The sequence below is a fragment of the Acinonyx jubatus genome, chromosome A3, assembly GCF_027475565.1.
Source record: "Acinonyx jubatus isolate Ajub_Pintada_27869175 chromosome A3, VMU_Ajub_asm_v1.0, whole genome shotgun sequence".
Lineage (NCBI taxonomy): Eukaryota > Metazoa > Chordata > Mammalia > Carnivora > Felidae > Acinonyx > Acinonyx jubatus.
Window position 1 is genome coordinate 103,777,238 of NC_069388.1, and position 21,137 is coordinate 103,798,374.

The 21,137-nt window shown below is 35.6% G+C and overlaps 1 protein-coding gene across 5 annotated transcripts in view; it reads right to left on the reverse strand.

Moving 5' to 3' along the window:
- The window catches only part of EML4 (EMAP like 4), a 161,027-nt gene that overhangs the window by 94,829 nt on the left and 45,061 nt on the right, over positions 1 to 21,137 (reverse strand). For 2 of the 5 annotated variants that reach the window (XM_027033641.2, XM_027033635.2), the window contains exon 1: positions 5,371 to 9,160. The exons of 1 other annotated variant lie outside the window; for it this stretch is intronic. In XM_027033641.2, the coding sequence (XP_026889442.1) occupies positions 5,371 to 5,437 (67 nt within the window). In that variant the 5' untranslated portion in view covers positions 5,438 to 9,160. Of the gene's footprint in view, positions 1 to 5,370; positions 9,164 to 21,137 lie in introns of those variants that run through there. 2 more of the 5 variants (XM_027033640.2, XM_027033638.2) reach the window with 2 other exon arrangements.

Sequence of the window (21,137 nt, forward strand, 5' to 3'; positions counted from 1 at the left end):
TCTCAAAAATAAATAAACGTTAAAAAAAAAAAGAAATCAAGCTCCAGAAGCAATGCATTTTAGCTTAAGATTAAGTAACATATAGGGGTGCCTGGGTGCCTCAGTCGGTTAAGCGTCCGACTCTCAATTTCAGCTCAGGTCATGATCTCAATTTGAGACCCACGTGGGGCTCTGTGCTGACAGCACAGAGCCTGCTTGGGATTCTCTCTCTGCCCCACTTGCTTTCTCTCTCTCTCTCTCTCTCCCTCTCTCCTACTGTTTATAGGCAAATAAACTAAGACTCTAGGTACTCAAGTGTATTACTCTTGGTCAAACAGCAAACTGGGGTTAGAATTGCTCCCTGAGATGACTCTAAAAAATCCATCGCTCTTCTCTATTTTGAAAACTTTGTTCTTATTTTTTTCTCATGATCTAATGCACCACACTCTCTCTCCTTCACAAGACATAGTAAATTCAGTAAATAGAATATATCTACTTTCTGGGAGCTTTTTACACTTCCTTTTCCTAATGTAAGTATACATTAGCTCCTTTTCCTTATACCACAATAAGCTCTCATTTCTTTGCTCCTTTTCAAGATAGTTTCTAGCCTTAGAAGTTACTACAAATGAATCCTCAAGGGTTGTTAAACTCATTGGGGGGGAAGGGTTGAGGGAGGTGAATGGAGAGAGAACGGAGGTCCATAAACCTCTTATCTATCAGTCTACTCTTATTTGTTGGCATAAGTCTCTTTTATTAGTGGTGTAAGCAAATTTATATGTAACTAGTAGACTTCAATATTCAATATTATAGTGTTAAAACTACTATGATAGCTGTTCATTATGCTTTTACTACAATGAATCAGTTAATTTGGCTTCTGAGTTATTCAGAAATACGTTACCTTTGCAGAGATAAACATATTCTATTCTACATATCCAAAAGTTGGCAATCCAGCAACACATCAGAATGAGACATGCCTATATATTCTAGTACCTTTTCAATGCTAATGATTTTGTGTAAATCTTTCTAAAGTAAAATACTTTCTTGCCTTCTTGACTAAGACATACAATTCTAATTTAGCCACTTTTCGATGGCTCAATCTTCATTGAGAATACTAATTACTTTGTGCTACAAGTACTGTGACAGAATGATGCACTAGAGGCTATTATATTTCTAATTAAATAACTCAAAGTATTACATTTTCAAATTTCTAATCTTTCTTGATACCTTTTCTACTTCACTATTTGCAGTTAGGATTAACTATGGCTGTCTATAGCAACATTCTTTCCCAATCTAACTTCCTAAATTATGGGATACTGGATAACCAAGCTTTTTGTTTATAAGAAAATAATCTTTAAAATTAGAACTTCTTCTATTTAAAAAATTATATTAGAATGTATATTATATATACATGCATTATATATATGATTTATACAATCTAAACAGAAAGGGAGGAAAAAAAAAGCAGCCTCGGACCTAATATTAGTGTCACTGGAGGCCCAGAGGAAGACAAAAAGATTCTAGCTGATAAAAATATGTAAATAATGACTAAACTTCCCAAGTTAAATTAAAATTTACAAATTCATTAAAATTAAGTATATAATGAAGTTATTATCTCCACCACACACAAAAATAAAATCCAAGTAAATTAAAGGATTAAAGATAAAATTATAAAACCTTTAGTAAGTAAGAGAGAATATCTTCATATTTTGGAAGTGAAGGAGAGGTTCCTAAATGAGACACAGAAAGCACTACCCATAAAAGTAAAGACTGATACTTATCTACGTTAGAATTCAGAATGTATGCACACTAAAAGACACGATAAAGAGAAAAAGCAATTTACAAACTGGGAGAAGATAGTTTTAACACCATAACTGGTAATGAATTACTATCCTGAATAAAGAATTCCTGCAAACTGGTAACAGAAAAATTGGTAAAAATCTCGACTAAGCATCACAAAAAGGAACAAATGGCCAATGAACATATGAAATGAGGCTCAAGCACCTCATTAATAATTTTGGAAAGCAGGGGCACCTGGGTGGCTCAATTGGTTGAGTGTCCAACATCAGCTCAGGTCATGATCTCACAGTTTGTGAGTTCAAGCCCTGCATCGGGCTCTGTGCTGACAGCTCAGAGCGTGGAGCCTGCTTCAGATTCTGTCTGTCTGTCTGTCTGTCTCTCTCTCTGCCCCTCCCCCACTCACACTGTTTTTTCTCTCTCTCTCAAAAATAAGCATTTAAAATAATAAAAATAAATAATAATTTTGGAAAGGAAAATTAAAACCATATAAAATACTATTTTATACTCACCAAACTGGCAAAACATTCAAAGTGTGACAATATCAAGTGTTCCCAGGGATACATTATTGCTAGGAGATATAAACTGTTTCAATGACTTTGTGGGGAGGAGGGGGGGAACCCAACCATGGCATCATCTGGTAAAACTGAAGATGCACACATCTTATGACTCAGCAAGTTCACTTCTAGGTGTATATACCCTATCCTACAGCAGGACTGGCAAGCGTTTTCTGTTAAAGAGCTAGATAAATATTTTAGCTTTGCAGACCATAGAGCCCCTGTAGCAATTACTCAGATCTGCCTTTATAATACAAAAAACAGCTATATATAAATATGTAAATGATTGGGTATGGCTATGTTCCAATAAAACTTTACAAAACAGGTTATCTACCAGGTATTCCCAGTCTCTGCTCTTGCACACATATACCAAGAGGCATGTTCAAGAATGTTCACAACAGCATAGTTCAAAATAGAAACACTGGAAAAAAATCTAAATGTTCATCAACTGTAAAATGGGTAAATAAACTGTGATACAAACATTCAACAGAATAATACCGAGTGGTAATGCAACATCATGTATGAGTCCAAGGAATATACTGATAAGCATAAAAGGCAAGTCAGATAAACTTTATAAAAATTCAAAAAACACAAAAATAAGTAACATATTATTTAGAATAAAACTATAAAGAGAATAATATACACAAAATTTGTGACAATAGTTACTTCTGGTGACAGAGGGCAAGGGCTAGTATAGGGAGGCATCCACAGATAACATAACATCTGTATCATAAAAAAAAAAAAAGAATTTTGGAGATGAGCAAATTATAGTTGGTTTCCTCATTTCATTTTTTGGAGAACCATCTTTGCACATTAAATTTTCCAAAACAGATAAAAAGTGGAATTGTACTTCCAAAAAACTCTGAGGTTTTATGTCATAAAAACAACTAAATAAGATGGTTTTTATGACAGTTTGAGGCTAATGGTAGGACCCTTAATTATTACCTATAAATCTCTGGGGGAAAAAATAGTTCATTTCAGAGAAGTATATTATTCAGTACACAATACCATTCAAAGAACAAATATTAAAAAATGTTTTTAAATGGTCTATGATCTCCCCTTGTTAAAAACACTTATGTTAAGGCACTGGCAGGATTTACTGGGTAGAAAGACAATGCAAATTCGAAGATTAGAGGAGCTAGTAAGGATGAAGAAACATGAGAAAATAGTAACAATACCATGCATTGTTTACAGCTGAAAAAAATATGGCACTAGCTTAAAGGACTATAAATAGGCAACTGATTAAATGGTTGCACTATGGTATACTATGTACTCTTAAAAAGGATGATGTATATTTATAATCATAAGTTTATTAAGAGTGACCACATACTATGAAATAAAAAATACACAGACAAAAAATTTGCAAGGCAACAATTACCGTGTATTTTGTGTAGAACTGTATATCTACAGGTATACATGTACATACAGATATAGAGACACTAGAGGTAGGTCTCAGAGAAGTGTGATTTCTGAGGATTTTTGCTGCCTTATACTCTTTTAAATGAATTTTCTGTGCGCACGTGCGTGCACGCACACAATTCTGTGTAAATAAAATTTAAATTATTTTCTCAGAAAAAAAAGCAAAGTTAATTTAAGCTGTGATTAGAATTTTCAATGCAAATTTGGTTAATTTATAGATTTTTATGCTTTATAAGAACAGAACCCCCTCATGAGAAGTTTCATGGGGCTGGGAAGAGGATCTGGAAGAAACAATTTTGGCCAATGAAAGCATTTCTGTAAAAAGTATGAATATAAATGAGACTCAAAAAGAATATTCTCAGGCTAAGAAGAGACACAAAAATCAATACAATACATTCAAAGGAAGAGCTGGTCTTTAAAAATTATTTGTTTATAACACAAAACGCAATTACAAATGATTTGCCACGTTAGTAAATTCATATCAGAAGGAATTTAGCAACTTAAATGATTTTTTTGTTTTGTTCTAAATTGGAATTACTTAAGGACTATATCAAGAAGTAATGCACTATGTGTTCTACAACAGCTAAAATTTATTTGTGGAAATAAACCAAAGAAAATACATTCTAAAAACACAGCCGCTCATAGGAAGATATATTTATATTTATGCAGGAATTAAGGTTTCCTATTTATCATAATATTCTATTTCAAAAGTCACATTTTTCTCTCAGAGTTTTAATTAAGTAAGGCATTTAAATTGCTAAAACCTTGGATATTTTATTTTGCTAGTAAATGACAATATCAATTACCTCCAGTTAGCAATATGATTCTATGAAAGTAAGACTGGCTTCTGGCTTCAATGAAATAACACAAATAATGTTGCTTATTTTCCATTTTTAAAACTAAGTGTTTTTCCTTGTAATACAGTCTTACTAAAAATTCATCTACTAGCATAAAAGAGAAACTGTGTTAAGTAAAAAAACAAAAGAAAAACAAAGCAAAACACACACACACACACACCCCGAAAAATATTTTTGCTACAGTACTCTGAGCATGGTGGCTGGTCCCAGGGACAGACTTTACTTCTTTACTTATTCTATCACCAGGATTAATTCACAATTAAAATGGCTCCCCCCACCAACTCTTACTTAATTTAACAAAAAAAGAATTAAAAACAGGTAATTCTGCTTTTGATGAAATTTTCTGGTTAGACTTCATAGAAGCAAACATCAAGCTTAATTACATAATTTATGATTTGCTATTATTTTAGAGAGGCATTTTTGAATTATTTTCCATTAAAAGCTGCTGTTTTAATTTTTTCCCTCAAGAATAGTGTAATGGCCATCCTTTGTGGGGGGCAGGGAAAGAACAAGTTGAGCAAAGCCCACTCTGCCCTCACAAAAGGATTATATTTATTTACATAGTGGGTTCAGTCTTAAATACTTTGTAAAAGTATGTAAGCAAATATTTATGCCATTACTGACACATATATTTAAAGAGAGGAGGGGGGCGGGGGGGGGGGGAAGAACGGATCTAGGTTCACTCCCAGTCCTCAGACTTCTTTTGTCATGAGTAAAGTCTGTGAGACAGGTTTTGAATTCGCGGGAAAGGAAAGATACGTTACCAGTGCAGAAGTTCGTAAGTGTAGAGGAAACACACACTGAAGCGAGACCAGGCAAGCTGTCTTCCATTCTTGCCACCTACGTTACAAGCAATATAAACCAGTTCTGTCTACGTTTCCTGCTGCCTTCCCAGATAGTTCCAGAGCAAATCCCAGCTCTCTAAATCTCACGACATACTTTACATTCTGAGGAAATCCTCCCGGTCCAGATGGCCTACCACAAAGCACTTCTATGTTGGCACAAATAAAAATTTCTTAAGATAGCTCTTCTCCTGTCCCTTTGCTCTCTGAAGTAAAGTTTTCTACTTATTTATAAAGAGAGACAAAGACACTGAAGGAGAGAGAGCAAACAGAGCATGCAGCCAAAAGGGGGTAAAGATACAGACAAAAAACTTTGGCTGCTTTGGGGAGTGGCTAAACTCCAGGCATAGGCAGAAACACATGAATTAATACACCACATGAATGAATATTCATTACAATAATTTGGTTGTCCTCAGACTTTTCTGATCTTCTTTTAATTGATTAAGCATAAGGTGCAACTGCTTCAAATACAAAACTCAGTTTTTGCCTTTTGAAACTGAAACACAAAATATACTCAACAGTTTCTATAAGTAACACAGTTAAAGCCCCCAAAGTATTTTCCTCTACTAGGAAATAAAAAAATTAAGAATGTGTGTGCAAAGTGGCAAATCTCATTTTCTTTTTTCCTTTTTGTTTTGAATAAAATAAAATCCACCGTTACTTTAAAGAAACTAAAAGAATTATCACTTTTCAATCATTTTTGAAATTTTAGTGTTAAAACTAACATGGCTGATTCATTATAAGCATTATACTTAAGTGAGATGAATGTACAATGAGAACAGTCATTTTTCTTAATTCACTTAATTTCCCAAATTACTGTAAAATAGTACAACTGCATGAGTAATAAACAATTTTTAATGCTTATTTATTTTGAGACAGAGCGAGCAAGCAAGCGAGCATGAGCAGAGGAGGGGCAGAGGAGAGAGAATCCCAAGCAGACTGAGCTGTGAGCACCTTGATCCCACAAACAGGGAGATCATGACCTGAGCCCAATCAAGAGTCTACAATGCACTGAACTGTGACCATGAGGTAGTGAAGATGGAAGGGGGAAATAAATGGGTGAGGGGTGGAGACAATGTTGCGGAAGGATGATGATGGGGTTTTTGCTCCAGATAGAAGGGCAATATATTTTCAGGGTTTGGGGAAAAAAATCAACAACATAGTGATGTGTACTAATATGAAAGGACATACAGGAAAACTCTAGTTAAAGAAGATGTGAAGGGCTAAAATAGAAAATACAGCCCAGGGGTTCCTGGCTGGCTCAGTCAGAAGACCATGGGACTCTTGATCTTGGGGTTGTGAGTTCCAGCCCCACACGTGGTGTAGAGATTACTTAAATAAATAAAACTTAAAAAGAAAGGAAGAAAGAAAATACAGCCCAAAGAATGAGCCTTGAAAAGGGACACTGTTTTATCTAAGAAGAAAGAGGATGAAAGCAGGCACAGATGTTTGTTTTTATACCAAAATTTTTAATCTGTAAAGTAGGAGACAAGGTTGCCTGCTAAAAAGAGCTGGTTAAAGAGAGCTGAGTGTGGAATGTCTATACCATCTGACACATCATATTGCAGGATATTGTTAATTATCTTTTAATAAAGTTACATTCTAAATTCCTAACTAGATTGCAAAGTCCTCTAGGGGAGAAGCTATTTCGTTTTATTTTCCTCTACACCTGGAAAACACCATTAGCACTGGTAACTCTCCAAACACTGGTTGATTTATTGTGGACACACTGTAGAATCAGCAGCAAAGACAGGACTAAACAAGGGGCGAGATAGAGACCCCTTTTACCTTAGTGACATGCAGAGTACTGGGGTCGCTTTAGAACCCCCACATGAAAGGTTTCATGGGGCTGGGGAAAGGATCTGGAAGAAACAATTTTAGCTGATGACTGATAGAAAAGACAAGGTTATCTCTCATTGCCCTAAATATTTCTTCCTTTTTTGGCTTCTTCTTTCTCTGAATATCCCCTTTTCCTCTTTTGTTCCTGGACTTTGAGATTCTGTCTCTCCCTGCCTTTCTTCCCCTTCTTCCCCTCTCTCTGTCACAATATGCCCATTAAGTATATTTTTGTTATTGCTGTCACAGTTTTACCAATATCTAACCAATCAAGAGGTTAGATATTTTTGCACTAAAAGGCCTCAACCCAGGACTACAGACAACTTATTTCACTAATTTTTTTGTTATGAGTAAATAAGCTAAAATGCCTATCTCTCTCCATTAAAACAAACAACCCACTCTCTTCCCCTTACTGATTCCTTAGACAAACTCAATGCTTTCTTTATGTATTTAGTCCTAAACTTACTCATTCACATTTTCTCTCTCCCTCTTCTCCCTGCCCCCCTATCCCTCCTGGTGAATCATCAGTCCTTGGCAGAAAATATAGTACCTATCTTGCTTTAAGAAAAATATTCTACCATGTATGTTTTTATTAACAAAATTGTTCTTAGAATATAAAGTTCATGTGTAACCAAAATTTTATTTAGTATATATACAGTGGTTAAGAATATAGTGAATTTAGACTACCTGGATTCAAAAACTGGCTCACCATTTACTAATTGTATAACTCTGGTCAAGTTTCTTAACTTCTCCACACCTCTGTTTCTTCATCTTTAAAATGAGTCTAAGAGTACCTAACATATAAAATCAAAGAGAATTTAATTAGATAAAAATCATTAAAAAACACTTAAAAATGACAGCAAAATAGTGAAAGTCTTATGAATGTTAGCTATTACTAAAATAATTACTAAGATTCTAAAATAAAGGCCTGGTAAACCCACACCTAAATTGACTAAATTCTCAATGTTCAGTAGGATCTGCAGGGTCAGGCACCTAAGCAGTAAAGATTTACTGGAACAGTCTCTGAAAAGTCAGCAGAAAGAGATGCTACATTATTTTACTAATTACTTATTCACCAAATTCCATTTCATCATCAGAATGTTAAACTGGGGGATGCCTGGGTGGCTTAGTCGGTTAAGTGTCCAACTTTGACTTGGGTCATTTGGTTCGGGAGTTCAAGCCCCACATCAGGCTCTCAGCTGTCAGTGTGGAGCCTGCTTCGGGCTCTCTGTTTCCCTCTCTCTCTGCCCCTGCCCCACTCTGTCTCTCAAAAATAAACAAACACTTAAAAAAAAAAAAAGCTAAATTGGAATTAGCAGATTAACATTTAATGAACTTCTAATTATATGCCATTCATTGGATAAGATAGTCTCCAAACCTAAAAAGCATGGATGAGTGGGGGAGAAAGAAATGTAAACAAAGTGTAATACAACACTTGCCCTGATAGATTTATACAGAAAATAGTGAGACTCAAAAAAGAAAATCAGTCGATTTTTAATGGGAGGGAAAAATGAAAGTTTGGTCTCTGGAACAAGTTACTTAAATAAAATATTGATGAGAATTTTCAGAAAAATTTAGAAAAGCAATGCAACTGGAGAGCTATGTAAACCTATAAAACATCAGGCAAAAATATAACTTTTTTTAAAGCATTTTTTAAAGTTTATTTATTTTAAGAGAAAGAGAGAAAGACAGACATCCCAAGCAGGCGTCACACGGTCAGCACAGAACCCAAAGTGGAGCTCAATCTCACGAACCTTGAGATCACGACCTGAGCTGGTTAGATGCTTGACCAACTGAGTCAACCAGGTGCCCCCCCCCCCCAAAATAGAACTTCTAAATAATAAGTTTACAGATATAACCCAAACAATATGATTCTAAGTACTAAATATTAAAATGTTATATAAGCTGTAAGTATACACTTTTGTCTATTTTTTTTAAATTTTTTTTAACGTTTTTATTTATTTTTGAGACAGAGAGAGACAGAGCATGAACGGGGGAGGGGCAGAGAGAGAGGGAGACACAGAATCGGAAGCAGGCTCCAGGCTCTGAGCCATCAGCCCAGAGCCCGACGCGGGGCTCGAACTCACGGACCACGAGATCGTGACCTGGCTGAAGTCAGACGCTTAACCGACTGAGCCACCCAGGCGCCCCTACACTTTTGTCTATTTTAAAAACAAGTAGCATTATTGCTTTAAAAAATAACACAGATTTTTAGATTTCTGAAAAATACTTATTCATCCTAAATTTTATTGAGTGACTAGTTTCTCAGACACCTATGTTAACTCCTAAGGACCCAAATTCAAATTCAGTTCTTCCTACTTCAAAAAGGAAAAAAAAATTTAAAGGCACAATTTGGAAAAAAATATTTGGAATCATACAAGAAATATGTAAATATATCAATAAGAAAAGACGTCGACCTGATCAAAAAATGTGAAAGAGATGAATAGGTAAACTTCTGTTTATATGGAAGGTGGGAAGATGGATCATCCTTACTAGTAATTAGGAACATACAAATTAAAATCACAGGCTACTATTTCATATCCATTAAATAAACAAAAGTTGTAAATTCTGGCAACACTAAATGTTGGCATCAGAACTTCCATATGTTTTGAAGAGAAGTGTACATTAAAAAACTACACTGAAGGAATAATCCAGCAAGATTCACTAAATATTAAGATCTACTTACTGAGCAATCCAGCAACACTAGTCTCAAAAATAGGTCAAGGACTTGAATAGACATTTCTCCAAAGAAGATACACGAACTGCCAGTAAGTACATGAAAGTACTTTCTCCACAAGTGGAGAAAGAATCCTTGTGCGTTGCTGGTGGAAATGCAAAATTATGTAGCCACTGCATAATACGTCCTGGTGGTTCCTCAAAAAGTTAAACATGTGATCCAGCAATTCCACTTACAGGAATTGAAAGCAGGGACTCAAACATATACTTGTACCCCAGTGTTTAACAGTAACATCATTCACAACAGTGAACAGGTGGAAACCACCCAAATGTCTATCCACAGATGAATGGACAAAATGTGTATATACATACAATGGAGTATGATCCAACCTTAAAAAATAAAATGCGGACACATGCTACAATATGGGTGAGTCTTGAAAATATTATGCTAAATAAAATAAACCAGACACAATGCTGGTGAGAATGTAAATGGTACAACCACTTTGGAAAATATTCTGGCAGTTCTTCCAAAAGTTAAACATAGATTACTATAAGACCCAGCAATTCTCTCCTAGGTATACACCTAAGAGAAATGAAGACATGTCTACGTAAAAACTTACACATGAATGTTCACAGCAGCATTATGTATGAGAGTCAAAAAGCAGAATAACCCAAATGTGCATCAAATAATGGCTATCATTCATGTGGTATATCCAAACAATGGATTATTCAACTATAGAAAGGAATGGGGTACTGATACATATTACAATATGGATGCATCAGGAAAACAAGCTAAGTTAAAGAAAGATGCCAGTCACAAAGACGACTTATTATATGATTCCATTTATAGGAGATGTCCACAAGGGGCAAATGTGTAACAGAAAGTAGATTAGTGGTTACCTAGGGTCTGCAGGAGGAATGGAGAGCAACTGCTAAAGAATACAAATTTCTTCTCTGGGTGTTGAGAGTAGTCTAGAACTGACAGTGGTACAAGTTACACAACCCTATGAATATACTAAAAACAACTGAATTGAGTATTTTAAATGTGTGAACTGTATGGTATATGAATTATATCTCAAACAAGCTGTTGCCAAAACAACAGCAAACTCCTCATTTAATAAGCAACAAAAACTTTCATAATTTAAAATGTAAATTCACTTAGAAGTCTTAAGTAGAATTTAAATTTTCCCAAAAGTATAAATGATGGCAGAAGACAACTGGGGCATAACTGTGTATCTGAAAAGGCAGATCACCTAAAAGAATAACCTAAATAAGGGTACAAATAAGGGAGAAGAGAAAAGGTGGAGTTGTAAGGACAATTTCACCTTTTTCATAATGTAGCCTAGAGCCAGCATTGCTTAATAAACTATTAATCTGTATTTACTCAATTGTCCAAAGAATAAAAACGTAATGACCTTTGTAACCAAAGATCTTATTTACTGTATCTAGATGTGTTTTAGGATTTTTTCACAAACTGTGAGAGATATGGGCTAAGTAGGACCAAATCTCTCACATAGTACTCTTGTAATAGGAATAGGTGCAGACTTTAAAAAAAAAAAAAAATGGTTACTTCCTATAAGCAAGGAGAGGAAAGATAATTGGCTAGAGTAAAATCTGCAGTTGTGACTGCTGGCATTTAAGATCTGTTCAAAAGCAAAAAGAAAATAAATTGTTGAGATGATTAAACTTTACACTGCTGAAAGCATGTCTTTACAATTACAAATGACTTAGCCTCTTCAGTCAGCAGGACAGAAAATTAAAAACAATTTTTACTGTTCCTATGGGCTAAATAAAAATATGAGAGCAAACAGTAGCTAGGATGTTAGGACACAGGCAGTTGTACTGGTACATTTGTGAACTGCTACAAACTTTCTTAAAAGTTATCTGGTAATAGCTATTTAAAATTACACACACACTCTTTGATCCAACAATGTATGTAGTAAGGAGAGAAGGGACTATATAAACAAGACTTAAAGGTCTATCAAAATGAGAACAGGTGAACGAAATGGCTCCTAAATATGAAATATTATACACTATTAAAAGAATGTATCATATGTCTATCAATGTGGTGTGAAGGTTATCCATGGGAGATACATTAAGTGAAAAAAGCTAGTTGCCAGTAAGCAACAGATAATGCACAGCCATTGTACACACAGTGTTATTTTATGTCCTGTTTTTGAAACAAACAACAAAACCTGTTCATGTAGAACAGGGGTCAGCAAACTTTTTCTGTAAAGGACCAAAGAGTAAATATTTTAGGCTTTGCAATGTCAAAAGAACTCTGTCCCAACTATTGCACTCTATTGTAGCAACATGTCTACAAACGAGCTTGGCTATGTTCCAATAAAACTTAATAGACACTGAAGTTAGAATCTCATATAACTTTCATGGGTCATGAAATATTCTTTTGATTTTTTTCAACCATTTAAAAATATAAAAACACACTCTTGGCTCACAGGATGTACAGATACAGTGGATTTGGCACGAGGGCCATATTTTGTCTACCTCTACCACAGAAGGATACAAACTAAACTATTAACAAGGGTTATCTTGTACAAAGTTTGATTTGTTAAAATGTGCAAGTACATATTTATAATTTACAAATACATAATTTTTAAAGTATCTCTTCTAAGACAGCAATCAGTTTTACTGACAAAGTAAATTTTATTAAAAAGGCCGAGACCGGCCTCCATAATCAGAATTGGCAGTGTATTAATTTTATGACTTTATTTCTCCATGGCTACAGAAAGAGAATAAGAAGGAGACAATAAGCAAAATAACTCTAAATTTTTGTTTAGTGCCAAATTAGAGAATCCGGCATTTTATTGTCCTTTTTGCTGCACAATCTTTGCTTATGTATAGTGAAGGTTCTCAAGCTGGTAGATATGATACAGAAAAGACTACTCAGACTTCTAGGCGAGGGCAGATAGGTTTACATTTTCAGAAAACCTCTCCTATTTCCACATAAAGAATTTTTTTTTTTTTAATTTTTTTTTCAACGTTTATTTATTTTCTTTGGGACAGAGAGAGACAGAGCATGAACGGGGGAGGGGCAGAGAGAGAGGGAGACACAGAATCGGAAACAGGCTCCAGGCTCTGAGCCATCAGCCCTGAGCCTGATGCGGGGCTCGAACTCACGGACCGCGAGATCGTGACCTGGCTGAAGTCGGACGCTTAACCGACTGCACCACCCAGGCGCCCCAAGAATATTTTTTAATAAAATCACCAACACATTGTATCCCAAGGATTTGATATTGTTGAATAAGGAACTGAGAGACAGGAAAAAAAGTTATTTTCTAAGCTTTTACCATATGTCCAACACTTTATTAGGTATATGGTAGGATATAAAAGTGATGTAGGTTAAGATGTGGTCCTCTCAAAGATGCAAAAATCCTAAAAAAGAATTAGCAAACCAAAAGCAGTAACATATAAAAAAGATAATAAATCACAACCAAGCTGACTTTATTGAAGAAACTTACATTAACAGAAAAAAATCATTAATTTCAAACAAAAGGCATTTCATGAAATTTAAAATCCGTCAAAACAAAAACATTAAATACTATGAATAGAAGGGAACATCCTTAGTCTGATAACAAAGGCATTCTAGCAGATCACATTTTCTGCATTTCTCTCTTGCACTAGCTGGATACATGCATACATAAACATAGATGTGTTCTTATGACTATGACGGACAGACATTCCTTTCAGCAAAAAGCAGGGTCTGTGCTCCCTTTCTCTTGCATCTGGTTAGGGGCTTGTGACTGCTCCAATCAGAGTATAGCAAAAGTAATGCTTATATGACTTCTGAGACTAGGCTGTAAAAAGGATACAGCTTCTTTTCTCTTGTTTGGGAATGTTTGCTTTAGGAGAAACCAACCACCATGCTGTGAAGAAGCTCACACTAGGCCACATGGCGGAGACCACCTCTCCACAGGTGGAGAGGAAAGGAGGCTCCTGCAAAGAGCCAGCATCAACAATCAGACATATGAGTAAATGAGTCTTCAGATGGTTCCTCTCTCCCTCTGCCTTTGCATCTTGCAGCCAAGGCTTTAGACAACACAGAATAGAGATAAGCCTTCCATGGTGTGCCCTACTTAAATTCCTAATCCACAAAAACAATGATCATAATAAACGGTTGCTCTATGCTATTAAAATTTTTTTTAATGTTTATTTTTTGAGAGAGTGCAAGCGGGGGAGGGGCAGAGAGAGGGGACCCAACAGTAGCAAGCCCTCTGTGGGGCTCAACCAACCCAGCCACCCATACACCCCATAGGCCATTAAAATTTTCTTAAATGAGGGGTGCCTGGGTGGCTCCGTTGGTTGAGTGTAGGACTTCAGCTCAGGTCATGATCTCGTGGTTTCTGGGTTTGAGCCCCATGTCAGGCTCCATGCTGACAGTGCAGCTGTCTGCTTGGAATTCTCTTTTGCTCTCTCTTCTTCTCTCTCTGCCCCTCCCCCCACCTGTGCTTTGTCTCTCAAAATATACTTAAAACTTCTTTTCTTAAATGTGTGTTTATCTATTTGGGGGGCGGGGGGGGGGGAAGGGAGACAGAGTATCCCAAGCAGGTTCTGTGCTATCAGCACAGATCCCAATGTGGGGCTACACCTCATGAACCATGAGATCATGACCTGAGTCGAAATCAAGAGTCGGATGCTTAACCAACTGAGCCACCCAGGCACCCCATATGCCATTAAATTTTTAATTGATTATGCAGCCATAGTAAGTGCAACAGGCAAACAACAAAAATTTAAAAATGACACCATCATATTTAATGTTGGAAATACTGAAAGCTTTCCTTTTGAGATAGGGAAAATAAACAAGGATACCTACTCTCACCACTTCTCTTTTATACTGCAGTCCTCCTCAGTTCAGTAAGACAAGAGAAATAAATTAGACATTGGAAAAGAATAAAACTATCATTCACAGACAACATGATTATGTATATAAAAATACCAAAAATATATAGACAGCTGATTAGAATCGTGAGCTTAGCAAGGTTGATGGATACAGGTCAATACACAAAATCAACTATATTACTCTATCCTAGAAACAAACAGAAAAACATTGGCTTTAAAGAATATCATTTACAGGAATACTAAAAAAATACCTAGTAATAAAAATAATAAAATGACGTTCAAGACTTCTGCACATAAAACTAGTAAATGTTGAGAGAAATTAAATACCTAAATAATTGGATAAATACACCAAATTCATGGATTGAAGACTCAATGAAAACATGCCACTTTTACCCTGATTTGGAAATTTAATGCAGTATGGAAAAAATTTCAACACTTTGTGTGTGTTCATGCACGCATGTGTTCCTGTGGGTGGAATTTGGTAAGCTTATTCTGAAGTTTACACAGAAAAGCAAAAAGTCAAGAATAAGTAAAACCCTCATGAACAAAAGGAAAAATGTAGGTGCACTTGCTCTACTACATAGCAAGACTTATTATGAAACTACAGTAATTAAGACAAAGGTAGACAAATAAACCCATAGAACTGAAAAGAGACTCCAAAATTAAGCACACTCATATACAGACCAAAGGCAGTACTTTGGAGAGCTGGGGAAACAAGATCCATGCCAATAAATAATGCTGGGTCAGGTGGATCTGCATATGGGGGAGGGGAGGGAATAAAACTTGACCCTTACCTCAGAGCATATACAAAAGTCAATTCCAGATCTAACTGTGAAAGACAAAACAATAAAGCATTCAGAAGACAGTTAAACAGATACGGAAATCACTATTGATAAGGGAAAAGATTAATATCGGGACCAACCTTAAAAATGAGAATGTCCATTATAAAAAGACACTATTAAAAGTGAAAGGGCATGCCAGAATAGGAGAAAGCAGTTGGAACATAACTGACAAAGGGCTCATATCCTGAATATACAGAGAATACTTATAAATCAACCAGAAAAAGACAGTTGTCCGATACAAAAATGAATAAAAGAGTTGAACAGGAACTTTAAAAAAGAGGACATCCAATTGGCCAATAAATATGTGAAAAGATGCTCAACCTTATTGGTATTCAAGAAAACGCAATTTGAAACCATAATAAAATACCACTACACACTCATTCGGTGGCTTAAATTAAAAAGACTAACAATACCTAGTGTTGGTGAAGATGTAGAACAATGCAAACTCTTAGAACTGCTGATGGAACTATATACTAGTACAGCCAGTATGGAAAACTATTTGGCATCACTATTAAAGTGGGATAAACACATTCCCTACAACTCAGCATTCCAATCCTAGGATTATACTCAATAGAAATATGTGTACCAAAAAATATGTACAGGAATCAGAGCAGTATTATCTGTAACAGTCAGACACTGGAAACAAATCAAATCCATCAATATTAGAACAGACAAATAAACTGTGGCATATTCATATAACACAGTATCATTCAGCAAGGATGCTGAATGAACCGCAGCTACACAACATGAATGACTCTCAAACAGGACTGAGCAAAAGAAACCAAACACAAAAGAGTGTATGTTTTAAGATTCCACTTACATAAACCAGGTAAAACTACACAATATTGTCAAAAATTAAGATAGCAGTTATTTTTGGAGATATTGGGGGGGGGTAATAATTGGGAGAAGAGGAAAGGTGTAGGGTCTTCTGGGGTACTGGGTATGCTCTCTTTCTTTTTACCTGGATTATGATTACATGTATTAAGTGTCAATAAAAGGTTTTTAAATGTGGAGCTCACACCCTCAATATATGTAGATTCTTTATACATGTATTACTCTGCTAATATGTTATGAACATTATAAAACATGTAAAAAATAGAAATCTGGAAAGTATGGATAAAAATAAGCATCTTAGATGTCCTGCTAATTACAGCACCAGTTTCATACTTTCATTAGAGTTTGGTGTATGTATGTGTGCTGGAAAATAGCATTTTTATTTCTTTCAAGTGAAGGAAGTATTTTAATCTTGATGTTATAACTTTTTATTACTTTCACAAACACTGCCTTATTTTCCCAGTTGGACTTAATCACCAAGATGCTTATAATATTTAAATTTTATGCAGGCCTAGAGTGGTGAATATTAAGACCTGACAAACTACTTTTGCTTTTTCTATCATTAGCTAGTATTTTAAGGCACAATATATATATTTAGGGAAAGAATCAAACATATTTCAAACAAGTCACCTGAGTAATTTTGACTTGGGAGAGATGACTTCTTGTCAAACCTGACTGGATCACTAATTTTAAACCTATAATGTGTCTGAAAAACAACTTGAACAAAAATATAAAACGGTCTGTGCCATTTTCTTCTTCTCCTCTGCTTATTGACATCTCTTAAATCTCTCGTTTCTTCAAAGAAATCTTTTTTAAGACACTTATCTATTTTATGAGAATCAGATAATACATAAACATACTTAACAAAGTACAAGTAAATGGCAATATGATGCAACACACGGAGAGCGAACGGGAGAGAGCTCCACTGTAAATTCCTACGTGGGACTCCCACTCCTCCTTAGGTGACAGAGGACAAACTGACAGACTGACGAAGCATGTGAATCGTTCTATCAGATATTGGTACGGCTTAATTTCTTTCCTCTATCTTAGGTCTAAAAGTAAATACAAAAATTCTAATATTTTTTTTCCCCGCATCAGCAATAAATCATTTTACACACTTCACTCTGAAGAATACTGTCTTGGAGGGCAGCCAGGGAGTGGCCAGATCAAATTTGCAATTTAAGCAGCTCATCCCCTGGTGGTTACGTGGAGGATGGATTTAAGGCAAAGAAACTGCTTGAGAAAGACTAGAAGGAAGCAACAGATAATAAGTTGTGAGACCTGTTCAGGTTAGAGGTAATGGTAGCGTAAACAAGGCAGTGGCAACATAAATATGGCAAACTATGTATTTGATATGGACAACTGATACTTTTTCAGTTATACGGGTGACATGTGCATTATATGTAAATAAGGTCATTTTTATAGAACTCTGATGATTTGAATGATCTAGAACATACAGTATGAGTGAAAATAAAATGACTATTCAAAAGAAGCTTCAAAACATATTTTCATGACATCCCTCACCACCGCCCCCCCCCGCCCACATACACACAAACTGCCACCTCTAAACTCTTCATATAATAGAAATTACGAAGCAGGCTATCCCTGGCCACAAAGAAGTTTAAAATGCTCCTGTACCAAAACAAAGCAAAAATCCAAACACATAAACACAGATTTGATTTTTTAAAAAACTTTATGTTACATGAAATCTGTTATTTTTTAATTTGGGAAAACTAAAAGAAAAATCAAAGATAAAAACTAAAGCAAGTTAGGGATGCCTGGGTGGCTCAGTTGGTTAAGTGTCTGACTTCATTCAGGTCATGATATCACTGCTCGTGAGTTTGAGTCCCATTTCGGCTCTCTGCTGTCAGCACAGAGCGCGCTGTGGATCCTCTGTCACACCACCCCCCCATCCTCCCCCCCTCCCCTGCTCTCTCTCTAAACTAAATAAAAACATTTAAAAAATTATTAAAAAAAAAACTAAGTTAAAGATTTGCAGAACTTGGAAATTTATAAAGGAAGCCTTTTGAAAAGCTTTTCATCTATTTCCTTATGAAAATGGTCTCTTCAACAAATGGGGTTGCTGCTGTAATTAATCAATTCAAGATCTACAACTAAACTTCTTGGCTTCAGAATTCACCTAATTCACTGTGAGTTCCTTATTGACAAGAGCCATCACTGTTTAAATGATGTCACTGATCATTTAAACGTTGTGTCTCAGGTAATTTTTAGGAAAATACATACAAACATTACCCAATTGCATTATACCTTAATTATTAAAGGTTTTTGGTTTTGTTTTTTTTTAAAGTTTTCATTGACTGAAAAAAACAAAGGCAAAACCATTACCATTCTACTGGTTGAAATCCAAAACTCAAATATTCTTATTGTCAAAGTAAAGCATCCTCAAAATTTAAAAGAGCACCCATGTACTTCTAGTATGGAGTTTTATTATGCTATTTAGACAGGAAACAAGTGTGAGAGACTGACACCAAGTAAATATGATATGGCAAACTTAAATCTCCTTTCCCGTACCCTTCTATTCTCTTCAGATCAACTCAGGAGGATCCACATAAATGAGAGATACAAGTAGTAATTCTTAAGTGTAGAATACATGGGATATCCTAAAGCCCACTCTGCAAGAGGATGATACAACTGGATCTCCCCAGATCTGGCTCAAACCCATAAAATCATCCCAGGATCAACTTAACATTCTAGGAATTTTCCAAAAATCGGATGAATAGAGCCCAGATCAAATTCCTCACGTCTTCCCCAAAGTAAATCTACATTTTCAAAAGTCAGATCAAGCCCAGATCATTTTTTCTGCATTCATTTTGCTATAATATTTGTTGATAGAGCTGATACTTGGACATATGCTCCCACCAATGTAGCAATCAAGCAATGTAGTTCAAGTTACCTAACTGCTCATTAAGACCATGAATATATGCACACACAAACATGACCAAATGTCCAGAAGCGTATTTTAAGAATCCCCAGAGTGCATCTTTTTCATGGGCAGAAAGCTCTGTTTAGGTCTGTATTATATAAATAACTTAATTCAAGCACAGTAAAGCCTAAAAGATAAATGTTAGGTTTCAGGTATCTAAAGTTACTATATGAAAAATAGTAACCATCTGTTTCCACAGAGGCCAAACAAGATGAAATATACTCACTATACAACATGAAGAACGTAGGCTAGATGGGATTTTTTTTTCTACAATAAAGGTTAATTCTAGGAAGAATGAATCTTGACAATCAAGAACTGCTTTCTCTGAAAAATCTATTAATAAAACAAGAGACTCAACTAACTAACTGCCTTGATGGATTAAGTATAATTCTCTATCACTGTAGAAGGACTCAAAAACTATCTTCTGTAAGACTCTGTATCTCTACAATTAGAGAATTCAATTTGTTTGACCAGCTAATTATGCTCCAGCTAAGAGAAAAATTTGCAACCACCACTTATGTAAGTATACATTATATTAGCAAGTGGTAGTGCACTGGCTACTGCTTTTTACAATCCAAAGGAGTTACACAGCAAAGAGGAATAAAAATCAGAGTAAATATATAACACACATATCTAGTCTTTTACTTGACATCAAAGGTTTCTAATATGCTTAAACTTGTAGGTAAACTTTAAATAGGAAGTTTACTCAACTCAACTCTGAGAATATCTGTCAAAATACTGGTAAAAAATGAAAATTTACTTAACAAAAATGTTTCATCACAATTGAATGTAACTTTTTCCCTAACTTCCTAATCTGTTCCTGATACAGAACTAAAGTCAATCTTTATTCCTTTCAACTTCTTTCTCTGCAGTTTTAACTCTTAAGGTTGTGTGAATCAGAGGGATGGGGTAATGAACTTTACATATAACCAATTTCAGGCAATAAGCAATAACATGTGACTGGGTTCAATAGCTTTCCTCAATTGGGAAGCAACTTACTTGCCCATGGTTAAAAACAGTGGTCCTGTCATTCAACTAAATATCAAATACTCATTAATTATCAGGCTATTATATAATAATCTGAACACTTCACATGTTTTAAAAAAGATTTTTAAACTATATACACTAGCAATTATTGCAAAAATATATGAAATAAAAAATAACAGGAAATATATTAATAGTTGTGCTTATGCTGGGGTTGTGGATGACTGTTTTTATAATTACCAAAAAAAAAAAAATTCTCTTTTTCCTCTGAAGATCTTAGTGAGACTATTAGGAATAAGAGTTGTGAAAACTGGGGCACCTGGGTGGTTCAGTCAGTTGGGCATCTGACTTCGGCTCAGGTCATAATCTCGCAGTCCGTGAGTTCGAGTCCCACATGGGGCTCTGTGCTGACAGCTCAGAGCCTGGAGCCTGCTTTGGATTCTATGTCTCCCTCTCTCTCTACCCCTAGCCCACTCACACTCTGTCTCTCTCAAAAATAAATAAATATTAAAGAAAAGGGGGGGGGGGCGCCTGAGTGGCTCAGTCTTGTAAAGCGTCCAACTTAGGCTCAGGTCATGATCTCACAGTTCATGGGTTCAAACCCTGCGTTGGGCTCTTTGCTGACAGCTTGGAGCCTGGAGCCTACTTCAGATTCTGTGTCTTCCTCGCTCTCTGCCCCTCCCCTGCTCACATTCTGTCTCTCTCTCTCAAAAATA